Genomic DNA, 19,375 nt, shown 5'->3' with positions numbered 1-19,375 from the left:
AAAGAGAGAGGGCGGGTTCGGCCGACGCTCTGTTTGGCTCGGATCTCCCAGAAGATCCTCCTCCTTATACCTTTGCGGCCTATCAGAACGCTTTGCTGAGAAGAGGCGTAATCCGTGCTTCTGGGGTGGGGTGGGGGTGCAGGTGAAAGCCGTATTCTATTGAAAAGAAGGTGGGCACAATTTTAAGAGTGGGAGCGCTCTTCACAATACTCGCTCTTTGCTAAAGGAACTAAGTTCACACGACGACAAGAATAGCTATCATTTGCTTTGGATAAGAATCTCAGTGGGCACAGTCACCGTATGTTTGCACAGGGCTTGCATAATTAACCCCATGTTACGAACAAACTGCACGGCAGGTTGAAAAACTTAGTTGACTGGTTTATGGTTTGGTAAGGGGGTCTTAACGTAAACCCTAATATTTCGATGTAGCTTTTGCAAGTATGAACGGACACAAGTCATCTACTTTAACAAAGACTTTCCTTACATATTGGGAGGAAAGGATCTGGGGGTGGGGGAAGTGGGATGAACGGAGAAGCTGCGGTAGAACAAACTAGCAAATGCATTGACTTGAATCTAACAGCATTTCTGCAGTTCGGATTCACGTTATACATTCAGAATTTGAGAGAAGATAGGGCTTGCTGGAGAAGCAGCAGCATTCAAAAATAATGCTCATCTCACTTTTATTCTGTTATATGGTGGCCATATTTTCTTGGAAAAAATGAAGGACAATCCTGAAAAAGGCAAATCTGAAAAAGGTTCATAAAATAAAACATTTTAACAGTTTCTTTTGTAAAGACTGTCTGAAGTTGTCTGAAGGTTGAATCATTGCAACTGGACTGGTTTTTTTGTTGTCAGTTTGAGAGGTGCAGTCGCATAACTAGCTCAAACCAAATAAAACTAGTCCAGCTGCAATGATTCAACCTTCAGATAACTTTACAATCTTCAGACAATTCTACCTGGATGATTGAAAATTTTCATTGACATCTTTCTGTTTATAACTGCTTTATGAAAGGAAAATCAATAGTGACCCCATCCCCCCACCCCACTAAATGCATATTATTAAAATACAAACAAATGTAAATTTATTTTTATAAGAATCCAATTTCTGTATTTTTCACATGAATATGAAAGTTGCATTAAATCATAACATATGTACAGTAAAAGTTTAACTCAGTAGGATAGATGTATGTTTTTGAAAAGTCCTAACAGGCAGCTTATTGAAATAAAGGACTCTCTTTTATATTAAAGAATATATGGTCACTGTACTTGCTTATAGCATTTTCCTGATTTGCTTGATGCTGTAAAAATACAGAAAAATATAATAAAATCTTTACTCTCAGGTTAAAAGGGCTATAAGTTTCATCCAACTCTGGGAGATTTAATGGATAGATCAGATTTAACTGAAGTAATTTATCACTGCCTTCTGGTTTAGACTCCAGTCTTCTGATTCAATCACTAACCAGATCTGACTCTGTTGCCCAAGATTTTCTAGGATTGCTGCCTGCATAACAGAACAAATATAACATTTATTTGATACTGCAGTAGTTAGATATTCATACAGTAAAGTTGTGCCTAAGATTCAGCACCAGAGTCCTACATATAAGAGTAAGATAAATACAGTATGCAGTTGTTCTGTTCAACACCTAGCTAGTTTGAGCTGTTACACATTTCATACTTTTTTCAGAAAGGGTTGAGTTACTTATAAAGTAATAAAGGTAGGATAAAAAGCAAATATATATTTCAAAAAGCATAGTTTTCATTTAATCTTTTGCAGCTTGCAGACAAGCAGAGGTTGGAATCAATCAAAAGAGGTCAATTAGTGTAGGTTGTCCTAGATCTCATATAACAGACACAAATCTCTGTTTTGGAGGAAAAGATAATGTCTATTCCATGCACTGAAGAGCAATGACTAAGCTCTGAATTAATTTGTGGAACAATTGCCCCAATATCAGAATTATGGATATCATTGGAAAAAGTTTAGATAGTTTTAGTTTTATCTTGATAAGGTAGAAATATACTGCTTTTTAAAAATGGAAATATTAGGCACTTGGTTCTCAGATCATTTGAAGGCCTGCTTTTTTCCCATAGTTCTTTGCCATCCTTAAACCTTTTATTTTCTAATTTGATTCAGATGTTGTGGTCACAAAAGAGAGGGTGAAGGTATTTTTAAATATGAAATACTACTGAGTTCCAAATGCTTCTGTGCTATGAATGTTATGAATTTAAAACCTGACCTACCCTGAGGGTCAGCCAGAACTGGAAAAGTGACACTGAGAAAGTCCGTTGGTTTTAAATTTCAGATTGTGTGACTGAGCCATTTTCATTAATCTACAGCAGAAAAAATACTTCTGTTATTTTTTTAAAAGGCCAGAAGTAGCAAAGTCTGAACTTTTAAAGATATCAGTTAGATTATGAAGTGACATGCTGCACAAAAGTATATTTATCTAAGAGGAAGTCCCAATTCTTAAAGAGACCCAGGGGATGAAACAATGGAGGTTTCTGAAAATCTGAAAAAAAAAAAATCTTTATTGGTACCTCTTGAGATGCTGTGTCAATTTTCCATGCAATTCTTCCTTTGTATGTTTAAATAAAATACATTTAGAAAAGACATTTTATTTAACTTCTATATAAATAGGGTGAGGCAGGAAGAATGGCAAGATGAAAATGACTGACATGAAACAGGATAATCCTGCCATTCCTGTCCACAAGTAATAAGGCATGATCGGGAGTTTTGAACTAAACTGAATTGATCTAAATCTGAACTTCTAATAACATTGACTACATTATAGCAATAGCATTTAGACTTATATACTGTTTCACAAAGCGGTTTATGGAGTTGGCAAATTGCCCCCAACAATCTGGGTTCTCATTTCCTGATCTCAGAAGGATGGAAGGCTGAGTCAACCTTGAGCCTGGTAAAAATTGAATTTATCAACAGGTTGGCAAAATACGACTGAGCTATTGTGACCCAGAGACTAAATAAACCCATGTGATAGAATTAACAGAATAACAGAATTCTACCATGTTCTACCTAATTCTAATTCTACCACATTGAAATTGCACTGCATTTCAGTCTTTGCTCAGACCTGAAGCTTATTGGATGCTTTTCACATAGTAGTGCTTAGCCTTGGCAAATGGAATAAATTTCCATATATCAACCCCTGTATGTTTTACAGGACAGGCAGAATACAATAAATAAATAAATAGTGGGAGAAAACTGGGATAGAGGATTCATGTTTCAAATTATAAGAGAACATAAATCATACATTATAACTCAAATTCTCCACTTCCCTTTCAAGTCCCTTCCATTAGGTATAGTGAGTTTGGTTGACTTTAGTAGCCACTTTTTACCTCACAAAAAGACCCATTGGTAGTTATTAACTTATTGTTGCTGCTATTATTATTACTACTACTACTGCTGGCTGGATTCAAACCTAGTAATAGAATAGACCAATTAAGAGCAGTGGCACTGAGATTAATAATTAAGTCTCATTGTTTTCCATGGGTCTCTACGCACGACCCATTGCACTTTTTTTTTGAGATTGATAAGTGACATAAGGCAAAGCTACTTGTGTATCTGTGTACATATTAGCTCAGGTGCTAACATGGTTGCTCTTGGCTTGGACACCAGGTGCTTTAATTGGAAGGAGTGCTATTTATTCTCCAGAGGCAGCATAAAGTTTTGGACCAGCTCTGTCCAAGCAAACTTGTAATCCAAGTTAGCTGAACATTTGTACCTGCAAGCTGTTTTCAACTAATATCATGTACAGAAAACATGGCATCCCTGTACCAAAGAATGTTTGTAGTTTGACCAGTTTGGCTAGAACAGGAATGGGTAGAAAGGAAAATCTTTAAAAATGATTTCTCAACATTTGTGAGAGTCCCACTTCTAGTTTTATCTGTCCTATTTTCCTTGTCAGTGTTCATACTTATTCATTACCTATATAACCTACAATTTCTCTATCATGTTTCTGCCTCTTGTTTCTGATGGAACTTTGTGTGATTTTAGGTATAATTTCCTTTACCCTGCATGATTCTTCTAGACCAAAATTCTCCAAATTGAACCAGGACCTTTTTGAATGCAAAGCATACAGTACAGATAGTCTTTAATTTACAACAGTTTGTTTAGTGAATGTTTGAAGATACAACATTGAAAAGAGTGACTTACGGCTGTTTTTCACACTTGCAACCATTGCAGCATCCCTATGGTCATGTGATCAAAATTCAGATGCTTGGCAACTGATTCACATATATGACGGTTGTAAAGTCCCAGGGTCAAGTGATCGTCTTTTGCGACCTTCTGACAAGCAAAGTCAATGGGGAAGCCAGGTTCACTTAACAGCTGCCTTATAACTTTAAAATTGCAGTGATTCCCTGAACAACTGTGGCCAGAATAGTTGTAAAATGGGTCAAAATTAACACGTCTCACTTAAGAACAGAAATTTTGGGCTCAGTTATGGTCGTAAGTTGAGGACTACCTGTAGTTCTTTGCATTGCAATGACTTTTTACCAGGTTAATATGTGATGAGCAGTACACAGATAATTAAGCTAGAAGGCAATCTTTTGAGCAGTATTTCAGTCCTGATAGCAAGAATTACCCATTTTATCAAATGTTATTAGGACACTTGAGTGTTGACCCACTATCTGCTATTTATATATTAATCATGAACAGAAAAGACACTTAAAATTCCAAATGGCTTTGGTCTGTAAACAGCTTCCTAAGTGAATTTCATATTATCTTATTTACATTCCAATGTCCAGACAACATCAGTTTCAACAAGTGGGATTTTGCAAGGATCATTTAAGAAATGGCTGTAAGTAAAGGTTGTGTAATATTCCAAAGTATAATATTAAAAAAGTCAACAAAACTATTTAAAAAAGTCAACAAAACTATTTTAAAAAGTCAACAAAACATGGCAATTAAATAAAAAAAAACTCCAAAAGCATGCCTTGCTTTATAAAGAATTGTATTCAAATGAGTTTTATAGAAAGGTATATTAGCTTCCATGTTTTACTAAATAAACCACATAAAAAGGAGCAAAAATTTATTTTTATTCATTTATTAAACTTATATAGTCACTCATCTATCAGTGGTGAGCAAGAATTGAAACACAATATAATTAAAATGGAACAAAACAGTCTAAAATGATGTGGAGGTCTGATAAAACTTGCATCCATCAACCAACTAATCTTGAACCTCACCCCCTACCCCAAAGTTGCAGGTGGTCCTATTGCTTCCTTGACAATAATTGCTGCATTCTTGAGAGGATTTCTTAATGTCATATGCAATCACCTCCTTTAAAACACCCACTACCATCTTCTGCAAATTTATTTCTTTCATGGTTTTATCAGGAAATAACACTTTAGTTATTAGTTAGGAGGACTGGCCATAATGATTTATCACTTCATTCTAGAACTTCATTCTAGAAATTCTCAGACTGAAGTGAGTGATTCTTTAATAAGGATGGTTAGAAGTGCATAGTCCAAATAATAGTCTTGAATTGTTTGCTAATCACTGTGCATTATACATTAGAGTACATTAAATTAAATCTGAACAGCATGATCCAAGAATCTCCACAGGGTATAGTCAAAAAGTCACTGAATTAAAGCTCATTCCCAGCAACCTGCCACTTGTTTTCTATTCTTTCATGAAAACTATTTCTGCAATGGTTAATCTGATTCAGTCTCCTAGTGGTGCCGTAATAAAAGGTTTAAAGTTAAACTCTCATCTTGAAATCAAGAGGCTATAGTAGTAGGGTTGCGGCAATGTAACTCAAGAGAACTGCAGTGTGATTTAGGTGATAATTGATCTTGCAATCTTTCAGGCAACTTCCTTAATAGACAATAATTGTCAGAATCACCTTGGACCTGTTGTACTTCACTGTTGTATGAATTCTACCTTACTCTTAAGATTCACTCTATATATCTTTTTAGAAGTTTGGTCTTACATCTCGCTCCCTGCCCTTAATGAGTCTTGATAGCTTCTTTAAAAATTGCATACCACTTGAAGAATTGTAGAACTCTATCTCAATATTATTTAATAGTGTTGCACTGCTTGTCTCATATTTATTTTTATTTGAGATTAAAAAAAAATTAAGAAAAAATAAATGGAAAAAAAACAATTCACCCAAGTAATGCTTAATTTTCAGATTATAGTTTGACAATTATCATGATTTTAGCTAGGTCCTCGTTCATTATTTATTTAAAGTGCCAATTTTCAGTGTCTGTTATGGAAAGAAGCTTATTTTTTACCGAATGTCCTTCAAGATAATCCTGACTCCTGGTGATTACATAGGCTTATCTTCTTCCAAGGGTTGAGAAAGACTGACTGGTTCAAACTAGTAGGCTTCCTGCTTTAACTACCAGAAAACAATTATGAGCCTTGAACTTGCAGTATTGTGAATTTAATCAACATCATAACACACAACAGTGGAATCCATGGAACTATGGTTCAATAGGAAAGTAATTTCTCCATTATTCATTATTCATTATTAAAATAGCCTAATTACCTACTAAGTCTGTTGAAGATCATTCTGGGTTTTTTTTAAGTGCTAGATTATTTTTATGATGTAAATCACAATTCTACCAAGAACATTGTTCACACTTCTAGAACATTTAATTTGGTTGGTGTATTTTCTGAAGAATTTCACAATTCTTTTGGGCTTGCAGAAGGAAGGAGGAATGATCATTTGTACAACTGAACACATATGCATACGAACCCTTAACCATCTACTTTTTTCTCCTATAAAACCTGAGGGATAGATATGTTGTTAATGCAAGGCAAAACTAAGGAAAGATTTTATATCAAAGATGCTGAATTTGGAAATTAGCTCATATTAATAGTATAGTAATTGTGCAGATGTATTTATGTTGTCATAATTTCATTTAATAACATAGTATTGAAATATACTTGTTATAATGAAAAAAAGAGTGATTTGATGATAGGAATGTCTATGGAGATTCCCATTCATCCAGATCATGGTTGTCCCAAAGGTGCTTTTTCCAAAAGGCAACTGGACTTTTTTTCTTTGAAGACTTTTAACTTTTCATCCTCTTCAGTTCACTTCAGTTGATGATAGGAAATGCAATCAGAGTCAGAAAAAAGAGTTGGATTGGCTCCTTTTTGTCTACAAGTGACTTTTTATAGATATAGATCTGTGCAGTGCATGGAAAATTTCCTATCAGGCAAACAGAACTTTCCAATGTTTTGGCAAGTCTCATGCTTTGATGAACATGAGCATACCATTCTCCATTTTCTAAGTTCTTGTTGTTCACAGCTTTAACAAAGTACAATGCTTTTCCACAATGAAGGCTGAATTATCAGGAAAATTAAATCATGCAGCCAATAATGGATTAGTATGTATATTTCTGTTGCAGATTGGTCTTTTAAGTTAAAAAATCAAATCTTTACTTGTGGTTTCCTACTTGAGCATGGGGTTAGACTAGAAGACCTCCAAGGTCCCTTCCTACTCTGTTATTCTGATAGCCTACAAGCAAGTGATCTTTTGCAATGTGTTTACAGTGGGTCATTTCCCAGAATACATGACAGTAAAGCCTAGGCTGAACAGACTTCTTTGATCAAAGTTGGATGTACGGTAGTAGACACAGTTTGGGAATGACGATTACTGTGAAATAATTAACAGCTATTTAATCAAGGCTTTACTTCTATTCAGGAAAGGCATGGGAAGATAGCAGGAAGGTGCTTTCCTTAGCCTCGGTTTGCAATACAGCAGGGTACTTTAGTTTATATATTTTCAGCCATGTGCAAAACATTAGATAGAATTTGAAAAAAATCGACCTTGTGAAAGGCTAGGCTTTGTATGGTGTGGAGGGAGGAATGCCATCATCCCCTCCCTTTATGTTCCTTTGTAAAGTCTCTCCTGCCTGTGCAGTCAGAATTGGAAAAAAAAGTAAACCGCAAAGTAAACCGCACCAAACTTGATTGCAGGAAATACGACTTCAGCAATAGAGTGGTCAATGTCTGGAATACTCTACCCGACTCTGTAGTTTCTTCCCCAAACCCCAAAAACTTTAACCTTAGACTGTCTACTATTGACCTCACCCCTTTCCTAAGAGGCCTGTCGGGCGTGCATAAGCGCACCAACGTGCCTACCGTCCCTGTCCTATTGTTTCTCTTATTCTTTTATTTTTCTTATATGTAACCATTTCATGTATTCACAACTATGTATACATTTATACTTATTATCTTGTAAACAATTGGCAAATCAAATAAATAAATAAATAAATAAATAAATAAATAAATAAATAAATAAATAAATAAAAGGCTGGGAGTATAGAGCCCAGTCTGAAGAAAGAGGGCTCCTCTCATCCTCCGTAGAGACAGCCTGATTGACATACTTTGGGGTGTTTTTTGCCTGAGGAGCTGAACTTTTTTTCTTTAAGCTGTAGTTAAATGGTGAAGTTCAAGAGCGAATGGGAAAAATAGCACCCAACTGAGCTTGCCTGAACTGTTATATCTGTATCAGGCAGCATTAAGGCTGTGTCAAGGGCAGGAGGAGCCCAGCAGGAATGAGGCCATATACCTGGGGGTGGTCCAGAAGCAGCAGCCCTTTGAATAACCCCACCAATGGAAAAACACTGCAACAAATAAAGCCACTGACAAAGTCCTTCTCTGGTGAATTGCACTGCAAAGTGTCTCAAGTGTTCCTAAGTTATCAAGATGTTGGCTTTTTTTTCTTATTTCTTGTCCCTAGTGTCTGGTAATAATAAATTTGTTGGGTTCTTTGACATCCAAGCTTCTCCTTGCAGTCAACCTGGCAGTTCACACCTCCGGAAAGGAATCTCTTTCTGTCCGCTGGAGTCTTCTGCCCTTCTGCCCTTCTTCATTTATCATTGCTGTCAATAACCTTTTGCAAATTTACAGTTAATGATAACAGCGTTTTCCACTTTCTTTTGTTACCCCTTTAGGGAATTGTACAATTCAGGGGTCTTCAAACTTGACAGCTTTAAGATTTGTGGACTTCAACTCCCAGAATTCCTCCTCTAGTCATGTTAGCTCAGGAATTCTGGGAGTTGAAGTCCACAAGTCTTAAAGCTGTCAAGTTTGAAGACCTTTGATGTAGGAGATAATCAAATGGAAATAGGGCAGATGGGCCTTTTCAGATACTCAGATTTAAAGCTGGCATCAAGTTCCAGCTCTAATCTTTCAAATTTATCTCCTGCAAGTAAGTCTAACACTTTACACCCAGTAAGTAGTGGTCCTCTCTGTATCCTATTCTATACAGTTTTACAATTTAGTTTGTTTTCATATGATGACAGCCAGTTCAGGAAGGCATCATGGTACAAACTAGGAGACTCTAAATTCTAGTCCCCCCACCCCGCCCGGCAAGAAGCCAGTTATTTAATATATTTATATGAGGTAGATGAGACAGGAAACATGAACAGATGAGCTAATTTTACTTTATTGTAAGGTTTTATTAACAGAATCTTGCAAGTTTGAAGGTACATCTCTTCCTCAGTCTTTATAGCTCAAAAAATTAAGAACAGTGCCATACCAGGGGTGGGATGCTACCGGTTCTGCCTGGTTCTATGCAGTCGGTAGCTCTGAAGAGCAGCAAACACAGAACCGGTTCTGTACTTGCTGCTGTTTGGCCCGCCCCCCCAGGCTCTTACCTGTTGTTTATTTCCTGCTTTTTAACCTCAGCTGCTTTGTGCGGCACAGCTGAGGTTGAAAAAGCAAGGAAAAAGAGGCTTTTTGAATGAGGCGCACCTGCGCGCAGCGCTTTTCAGCTGTCTGGGCGGCACAGCCTAAGGTTATTTTACACGCGCATAGCGTAATCACCAAACCGGTAGTAACGACAGTTGAATCCCACCCCTGTGCCATACCCACATTCCTGCAGTAAATCAAACTACTAAATAGGCTTTATCGAGCTGTTCCCTTGGCTGTGTCTCTACCCTGTCTCCCAAGTTCCACATAGGATTACATCTGGTGACTTTGGGCCAATCACTTCCCCTCAGCCCTAGGAAGAAGACACGGACATCTTTTCCTGCTTAAAAATACTGACTTGAAGGCATATATACACACAGGAAGAAATACTGGTTTCTTTCAGAGCTCTTAATGAATTCTAAAGTACAAAAGGGAAGAAAATTTCCGTCATAGACTGGCTGAATATAATATACTCAGTTATATATGGGAATCATCAACATGTGATTTCTTCACTGCACATGGCTAGATACATGCTCATTTGGTTTGTCAGGACACTGTAAGACTGGTTACTTGTTATTGACCCTCAATTCAGGCAGTAGAGGCTTGTTTGCTTCCATATCTGCTTTGTTTTATTTGATCAGCATATTTTTTCCATCTGTCAGCATTTGTTACTTTATGGAAGGCTAAACCCAGCATGCCTTTATTCAGGAGATCAGCAAAACTACCAAGTTTCAGAATCTTTTGTTGACATATGAAGCAAAGCAGAAATAACACCATACTTGTTTGATTGTAACCGGGGACATTATAGCTTTTCCCCTTTTCCAAGTTTTTTCTATTTAAATATACTGAATGTTCAATGGTCCTTGAACTCTCTGAAAAAAATTACACTAGCCCTTGAGCACTTAGGCTCGTACCTTCTAATATTTTCTGCCAAAACTTTCCAGTTTCTTTATTTTCGCCCAATATTTATTTAATTAATATCCCATTTAACATAGTAAAATCATGAAAAAGTTTATAGAAATCTACAAAATTACAGAAATATTAAAAACAGTATTTAAATACTTTAGTATTCTAAATCAACTAGTTCACAAGTCTGTAAAATTATAAACCCATAAAGGTTACTTAAACCATATGCAAATATGTTCAGAATAGACACAACTGAGAAATATTTCAGTAACAAATCTGAGTTTGTATAAAATTATGAAATTAATTCATGAATTTTATTTTGTAATATTGACAATAGGATTCTGTAGTATTTTATCAGGGCCCTAGGGCATGGTATTCATTATTAACTACTACAAGTACCAAAGTATTTAATTCATAGAAAAATAGATTTTCCAGCATGCCACATAAGAAAAGTAGGATACATTAATTTTTAAATAATACTGCAAACAAATTCTTCTTTTTCGTAACTTTTTTTCAGAGCAACATAGTGTCCAATAAAGTTTTTTTTCCCATTCATATCAGGAATCGTTCATCTACTAATGTCTTGGATGCTAAATTCTTCTCCCCAACAGTATTACGAATGAACCTGAAAATCTAAGAACACAAACCGGATTCAGTTGATATGTCACAAATTGAACCAAAATATTCTTCGTATAGCAACAGATATCCATATGCTGTTCTGCTAACTTACATACTATTCGATCTCATATTGATTATTGTCTTAGATTGTGACAAATTGATATTGCAGTGCATGACAAAAAGGGGGACATCCACTATCTAATATGTATTCATATTACTTTGGAGTTCTAAAATGTACATCAAAAGCAAAGCTTTAGGACCAGTCACTTTAGGATATATCAGTTTACAGTGCCCAGTCTTAAATATGCTATTTCAGGCTTTCAGAGAGTAGCGAATTATAATTTCTTTTGAAATTCTAGAGGTATTCTAATAGCCAAACAAATGAAACCACGTGACTTTGCTGTTTGAACAGTCAGGTTTTATTAACAATGGGAGTTTACCAGAGGATTATGCACTGAATTCAGAGTACTTCCTGAAAATGCCATACCAGATTGTGTTGCTTAATACCGAGCATAGTTATAAAATAACAATAGGTTATATATTGCCAGGTATAATTGCATAATGTTTCTTTGGAGGGATAAAAGAACCCAGGAAAAAGTTTAAATATAAATCTTTAAAACTATTTTCATGGGATCCCCAAACCAATGTTCAATGTTCCCCTTTGCTCTCTGTTCTGTGTGATTTGCCTTTTCCTTTCACTGTAAAAGATGGATTGTTTTAAATTTTTATATACAGTATGTAGCAATTTATAGATATTAATAATTTTAATAATGTACATTTCCCACAGGATAACTACAAGATGTAAATAAATGACAGAATAGAACTTTGAAGCATTCTCCATATTATTTTAATTGTGAGATTTACCTCTTGCTGTAAATATGTAAGAACAGCTGCTAAAACAAAATTCTGAGTAGCCAGATCCACAATGGCAAAAAACAGCATATCAAAAATAAGAAGGGTAGTTTCATTGCCATAATAAATAATATCGCTGAAAGAATGACCTTCATCTGCAAAAAATGAAAAATAAATAAAAGGTTAAAGATTGAAAATATCTGCTGAATAACTTGCCTTTCAAAAAACCCAAAGTTTATTTTATAAAATCATAACTACTACTAGAATGTTTTTTTCAAACTAGGTTCCATCCCTCATAATGCATAGCCAAACAGCTGTACTGGAGAACTGATAAAAAATACAGAGAACATGCAATGCCAAAGGGAACATGAACTATCTGTAGCGATTTGGGAAAAAATAGTTATATAGATCTTTTTTGATTAATGCACTACTCAAGTTATATTTGGTTGCAATCAATGTAATGTGTTTAATGTATCTGCAATTCTATCAGAGCATACTAGTTGCAAAGCCCTTCTTAAAAACAAAATACGATTGAAAATACAACTGGAATCATTTCATTTCTGAAGTTTTATAGATTAAGTTATTGTCCAGAACTTGGATGGAAGACCATTCGGAAATATCAGAATTGCAAGATATATTGGAAGGTTGAAAAGACCCTGGAAGAAGACAATGCCAAATCATTTTCAGATTGTTGCCACAAAAATCGCATGTTGCTAGGAGTCAAGCCTGACTTGACAACCCTTCTAGTAAAAAAAAAAAAAAAAAAAACCTGCATTGAACAATAGGCTATTTATGACCAAATTTCTAAGATTCTAAGATTCTTCAGAATGAAAAAGTAATCACACTTCTAATCTTCTGCCATTAGCAGAAAAGGAAGCTGCTTGATTTCTTTACACAGCAAACTCCATTCTCAGAATTAGTGCTGAAGTTAAGCAAAGTAATAGATGAAGGATTCACCACTTAATTTCATCTCTGCCTTTTCTTTTGGTAAAAAGAGTATATTTTACCAGTATTTTAAAAAGCATTTATCTACATGCTGTTTGTAGAGATAAAAGGGTGTGAAATGTGTGCCCATCTAAAGAACAACTATTTAGAATTGTATATTCTGTAAATTGTAAACAGAAGATGTACCAGAGTACTGTTGAAGGTTCCTCAGTTTTGAGGAGTGATAATGCAAGGACAATTGGAACAGCAGAGTTTGGCTTGTTCCACGGGTGTCAAACTTGTGGCATCATGTTGCTGTCCCATGATGTTTCATGTTTTTTCCCCTTCATGGAGCTGGGATGGCTGGCCTGCGCATGACGCATCTGGCCCGTGGGTGTGACACCCCTAGCTTATCCTAATACACAAAGATGGTCATTCGCTTACAGCCTGATGTATTTATCTGCTGACAGATTTAATCTTCATAAATATATGTATATAGAAAGGAGCAAATATAAGCTATATGTAATGTAGTTAAGTTTGGCATTTTTCTGAAACACTAAATGCTGTGCAAGAAAAAAAAGATTGCATATAGAAATAAGTTGCTAAGTTTCCTTTGCCTTCATAAATTAAATATCTGAGGCAATACCATTGTAAAAGATGCTCTTTTCTATTGGTTCCATAAACTCCATTCCAAGAATTCTTTCTAATAATAATTTGTCCTTTATGATGTAGTCTATTTCCTTATGAACCTATTAAAAAGGGAAAATACAACAACTCAGAAGAAGCAAAAGAAACTCTTCATTATGAAATTCCTTTCAAACAAACAGTAACAGCAAAACTAAATTATGTGTTTGCAAATTAAGCAAAACAGAACAAACAGTACAAAATAATTGTGCGGTTGATAATACCGATGAACAGCAACAAAAACATAAATATCAAGTCAAAGTCTATTAAACAAAAAAAATAACAAACAAAAAATAGTAATAGTGCCTCATAAGCTAGCAGAATATTGTCAGCGCAGATAACATCATGACCTGGGTATTATAGCTAAAAATATTGTTTATAAATCATATTAAAAAGCATGTTAGAAATTGCAACTATATTAAATGAACGGCAATAAGCCATCTTTGGGACAAAAGATATATTGCAGCTAATCAACAGACTTGGATGAAAGTAACACAAGCTAAAAAGGTACCTCACAATCACATGAAAATATTTCATATGTTAATCATACATACGTGATCAATAAATGAGCTTAGAAATTTATTCATAGTGTGGTATGCTTTTGTGCTTTGCTCAAATGTGGTTGCAGAAGAATTGAGAAGCCTAACAGGACCATGTTTCTGAAAGGAAAATGAGAGAATAAAAGTTAATCTGAAGCATGTATATTTATGGGCCCATTTTGACCTTTAACTAGTCACTTTCTCTGAGCCCAGGAAGAAGGCAATGATTGCATATTGCTTACTGCTTGGTTGTTTATCTGGTGTTAATCCTGGTGTTAGTTCCTAATTATCTGGATGTTGACTGCTAGTCAGGAGATGTTTTTGTTTCCTTTCTAACTTTTACTGTCTCTTTTGAATGGTATGTAAATGTTTACCTTTTATGTGAATGTGATGGCTGATTTATCGAAGTGCCAAGCTTTCAGGAATTTCGTAGAATTATTAGATTTAGTTTGGTCTAGTTTGGTCAGTTTCCCACTTAAAACTATGGTTAAATTGCCCATGTGTTATGAAATTAAGGAGTTTTCATTGTGTCTCCTGATTGTTAGTTGTGCTCTATACTCTGCTAGTTCTCTACTACTCTTCTGCCGGTCTGTTCTGTATAGTGGCTATTAAAGTCTTCATTACTGTATGTCAGCTCCTGTTAGTTCCTGTTATCAAAGGCTGAAGGGGTGGTGGTAGGCAAATGGGCAATATGATTGTGTGTATGTGATGGAAATAGGGAAGGGGGAATGGCAGGTGAATGAAGACTGGAGAGGCCCAGAACCAGTTTGTTCCAGAAGCACCAAGGCCATGCACCCTGAGAAAGGAATGTGAGTTGCCCACAACATCTCAGTGTTTTCATAACATTTTGACAAGACCCGATTGGTGGGGGTTGCTAGGGGAGGGAAGAATGGAACATTTTCTGTATCTTTTTCAGTGGGAAACTCTTAGAGCTATCCTGACTTTATTGCAACCAACTTCCTTTAGTAAAAGAACCTTTTGCTTCAACCTGATGGAGTTTTCTAAGTATGGGGCAGTCTGACACTGTATGATGTAGATGACTCCTGTTTCCGCCCCCCTTCAGTTGGGCTACTGGGTCTTTTAGATTATTTAAGATGTTTTGGAGGGCTTTAATTGGCTTGTGGTCTATGGTGATGTTGTGGGTTGTATTATACATAATTAAAAAAGCTAAAAAGGAAACAAAAAGTCTATAAAAATTCATTGAAAGCAGTCAACACCCAGATAAGTAGGGATTAATTAACACTGGACAATTTATTTTTATTTATTTATTTGATTTGCCAATTGTTTACAAGATAATAAGTATAAGTGTATACATAGTTGTGAATACATGAAATGGGTACATATAAGAAAAATAAAAGAGGAATAAGAGAAACAATAGGACAGGGACGGTAGGCACGTTCAATCAAGCAGTAAACATCTAGGAACTACCCAGAAGAAAACAACACTGCCACTAACACTGTCAGGACAAGCTATTTATATAAGTATTTAGCACTGAAGATGTTAGCTAGTTGAGTAACAAAACGCCTACAACAAACAACCAAGCTTGCATAACACTAAGAACTTCATAGTTCAACCCTGGGCTATATTTATTTTCTTCTAAGAGTATTTGTCAAACCCCAGCAGTATTCTGCACTAATATTACTATCTAAAAGGACCTCATCAACCATTTTAACATACAAATGTGAAATAATAAACTCCACTCAAATTGTAGGAATATGAATGTAGAGTGATGATCCACTTATATAGCACATAAATAGGAGAATAAATAATGAATCCTTGGCTATACAAAGATACATAAAAGTGGGAAAAGTAATCATATCAAATACAATATTTGTATTGATCCCATATATTCCAGCAAAAATCATATTTCAAATATTTGATAGCAAACAATCTAACAAGAAAAAGTATATACCCTTGTCAATGATTCATGAATCTTATCATATTGCTGCCTCATTTTGCTTGAAATGGAAATCTGAAATGTCTGGCCATCTGTATTTGGTAATAAACCTCTTTGGCTACACAGATTTTCCTGAGGAAATGACACAAAGTAGAATTGATGAAATAACATTTACAAAGATTGAAAGTTAACATTTTATTATGTAGGTTGGTGCTTCTCTACTTTGGCAACTTTTAAAATGTATGGACATCAACACCCAGAATTCTATAGAAAGCAAAATCTGAAGCTGAAGTACACACATTTTAAACTTGCCAAGGTTTAGCAACACTAATGCAAGATGATCCGATATAAACTGCAAAAAAATCTGAATGAACATTAGATTGGAATAACAAATTTTTTCTTTGCCGCCATCTGGATTTTTCTAGCTAAGGTCTGGAAGCCCCATATTATTCCTGTCACAACAGAATGTGGACAGTATGTAATTCCAGAACTGTGAAGAATCTAAAATTTTGATATAAAATACTGTTCATAATGGTAAGAACAGCCACCACCAAAAAGTGATGAAAGGTAATATTGATATGCTAATGGTTCAGTTGAATATAGTTTCTCTTCAGGGAAATCTTATGGAGATCAGGGTAAAAAATAAATAAAGATGGCAGCCACAACTTTACCTGTCTCTTTATGCACATTACAAAGCAGATTAAAAGAGGGTGGGGCTTTGGTTATGCATTTCTGGTTGTCATCTTGACTTTTTGAACACTGTTCTGCAGATGCCCTCTCTGTGACCAAAATTCATTAGGATACTCTTACAAGCTTTAGTAATTTAGTTATTCCTTTTTTTCCTGGGTGGCTTAAAATTAAAATATGAACAATACAATAAAGGTCAAAATAAATAAATAAGGCAACCATACAAATAATACAAACATTAAAAACAATTAAAAACTCCTTTGAAAGAAATAATGGATTGCTTTGTGTATTAGCAGAAATTCTGAACATTTCCCAGTTAAATATTGTTCATTGTAGTGATAAGTTCACATGAAAGATTTTATTTGAACTTGTCTCTGATAAATTCCATAAGCTGTGACAGAATTGGCATATTTTGAAAGATCAAATGCAGGGAAGGTAGAAGAGAGCAACTCTTAACTGTATATTAATGAATGAAATGAACTTAAGGTTGTAGCAGATTCCTCAAACAATTAGAATTGTTAGAATGAAACCATTTTAGATTTCCAGTATTCTGGTTTATTCACTTACTGCTTCCCTTTTTAGGTTCATATTCATCTCTTCCATATTTGTATCTGAATGGCCATGCACAGATCGCCCATGAATATAATACCCAAAACATCTCTCTGATAATAGAAAAACTGAAACCTGCAATGTGAGAAAAGTAAAATGAAGCATTTTAATATACATTCAGATAACAAGAACAATTCTGCTCACCACTGCATTTTGCAAATGTATTACATCTCACGCCTATGCTACAGAGAATAAGCAACTATATTTGGAAGCCAGGATATGTTTTAATTTTGAAGCACTTTTGAAATTGTATGCGTGACCATGAGACCCTTCCTTCCACGAGGCTATATCAGTAGGAACAACTCCTTTACTGGACTGGAATGCAGCACAAACATAGCAACAACTACACTGGGAGGAATGAGTTTCGTTAAATATTCAAATGACGTTACACTGGGCATTAAATAAGAAAAGGGAAAATCAGTCCTTTGTCTCTCTTGCTCACATCTGAATTCAGACATTTGAAAATGGAATTCTGAATTTATCTCAGAATATCAAAAGCTTTCCTATGGATGGGACTTTTTTTTACATCAGTAAAAATATAAAGAAATAAAACCCAATGCATTTTAGTAAAACAAAATTGGGAAGTTGTTTAGAAAAGGTAGTTTGGGATATAAATTATTAGTATACTAACTATAGATATATGGACAAAGCTCATCTTTTCAAATATAATTTTGAAATGCCTGAATATGAACAGCCTTTTCGAAGAAAAGCACTATTTGGAAGTGTAAAATACTTACATTGCTCATGCAGCATAAATCAACAAACTGTCTGATCTTATCTTCAATAAATCTTTCATAAATGACAGAAAAATATACCACCTGTGAAAAAACAGATTTACAAGTAAGTTAAAAAAGAATTGATGTTTTTCTCTTTTAGCCAGTAAGATACACAGATTAAGATGTCAAACCAGGCTGGGCAAGCCAGGTTCAAATTGAAAGCTCACTGGTGACCAGCCCAGCTACTTGCTTTCAATTCTATCCACCCTACAGGAGTGTTATTTTGGAGAAAAAAAATAGAAATTAGAGTACTATATATTGTTTCACTTCCAGAAGGAAAGGCAAACAAATCTAACAAAAATTAAATAGGCATTGCCATGCGACTGGTTTGTAGAGCTGAAGAGATTTTCAACTCTGTCAATTCCATAATAACCAACCAAGCAACTATGCAAACAAATATGTTCCAGAATGAAGGAGGAACTAGCATGGAATGTTCTGATTTTCAATGATTTTTGGTTAGAATATTCAAGTAGTTACAGACTGTCTTTCCTCCAGCCCAGTGTTGGCTCATGAGCTAGAAGCAAGACAGCCAATATAAACATTTCCAAATGTGTTTTTCTCTCTCTCTGAGTCTTCTAGATAGGTAGGCCCTTTGACCTTCAGTGATATTCCTTTCTGTAGACTAGAGGAGGTAAGACTTAGATGAGGGAATAGAAGGGGAATTTACCAAATTTGCAGATGATACTAAGCTGGCAGGAATAGCTAACATCCAAGAAGATAGGCTTAAGATCCAGATGGATCTTGACAGACTAGAACACTGGGCCATATCTAATAAAATGAAATTCAATATAGAGAAAAGTGAAGTCCTACACTTAGGCAAGAAAAACCAAAAGTACACATATAGACTGGGTGAAAACCAGGCTCAATAGCAGTAACTGTGAGAGGGATCTTGGAGTCTTAGTGGACAACCAGCTAAATATGAGCCAGCAGTGTGCAGCCGCCGCCAAAAAAGCTAATGCAATCCTAGGTTGTATTAACAGAAGGATACAGTCAAGATCAAGGGAAGTACTAATACCACTCTATAAAGCCTTAGTAAGACCACACCTAGAGTACTGCATCCAGTTTTGGTCACCACATTATAAAGAAGATGTTGAGACTCTAGAAAAAGTACAGAGAAGAGCAACCAGGATGATGGGACTGGAGGCTAAACGATACAATGAACGGTTGCAGGAACTGGGCTTGGCTAGTCTAGTAAAGAGAATGACTAGGGGAGACA

The 19,375-nt window shown here is 35.4% G+C and overlaps 1 protein-coding gene across 1 annotated transcript in view; it reads right to left on the bottom strand.

Annotated features, from left to right (window-relative positions):
* Positions 1-10,611: 10,611 nt before the first annotated feature.
* Positions 10,612-19,375, bottom strand: part of TMEM67 (transmembrane protein 67) — a 40,421-nt gene continuing 31,657 nt past the window's right edge. Inside the window, exons 22-28 of the mRNA XM_026690896.2 lie at positions 18,121-18,201; positions 17,342-17,458; positions 16,103-16,219; positions 14,206-14,310; positions 13,614-13,716; positions 12,056-12,198; positions 10,612-11,206 (exon numbers count right to left, since the gene is read on the bottom strand). Of these exons, the coding sequence (XP_026546681.1) occupies positions 11,126-11,206; positions 12,056-12,198; positions 13,614-13,716; positions 14,206-14,310; positions 16,103-16,219; positions 17,342-17,458; positions 18,121-18,201 (747 nt within the window). The 3' untranslated portion in view covers positions 10,612-11,125. The remainder of the gene's footprint in view (positions 11,207-12,055; positions 12,199-13,613; positions 13,717-14,205; positions 14,311-16,102; positions 16,220-17,341; positions 17,459-18,120; positions 18,202-19,375) is intronic.

Source organism: Notechis scutatus, chromosome 3, assembly GCF_049901735.1.
Source record: "Notechis scutatus isolate UNSWTSFEM ecotype Mainland chromosome 3, rNotScu1.2, whole genome shotgun sequence".
Taxonomy (NCBI): Eukaryota; Metazoa; Chordata; class Lepidosauria; order Squamata; family Elapidae; genus Notechis; species Notechis scutatus.
Note: the sequence above shows the minus strand (reverse complement) of the source record. Positions and strands in the feature narration are given on the sequence as shown.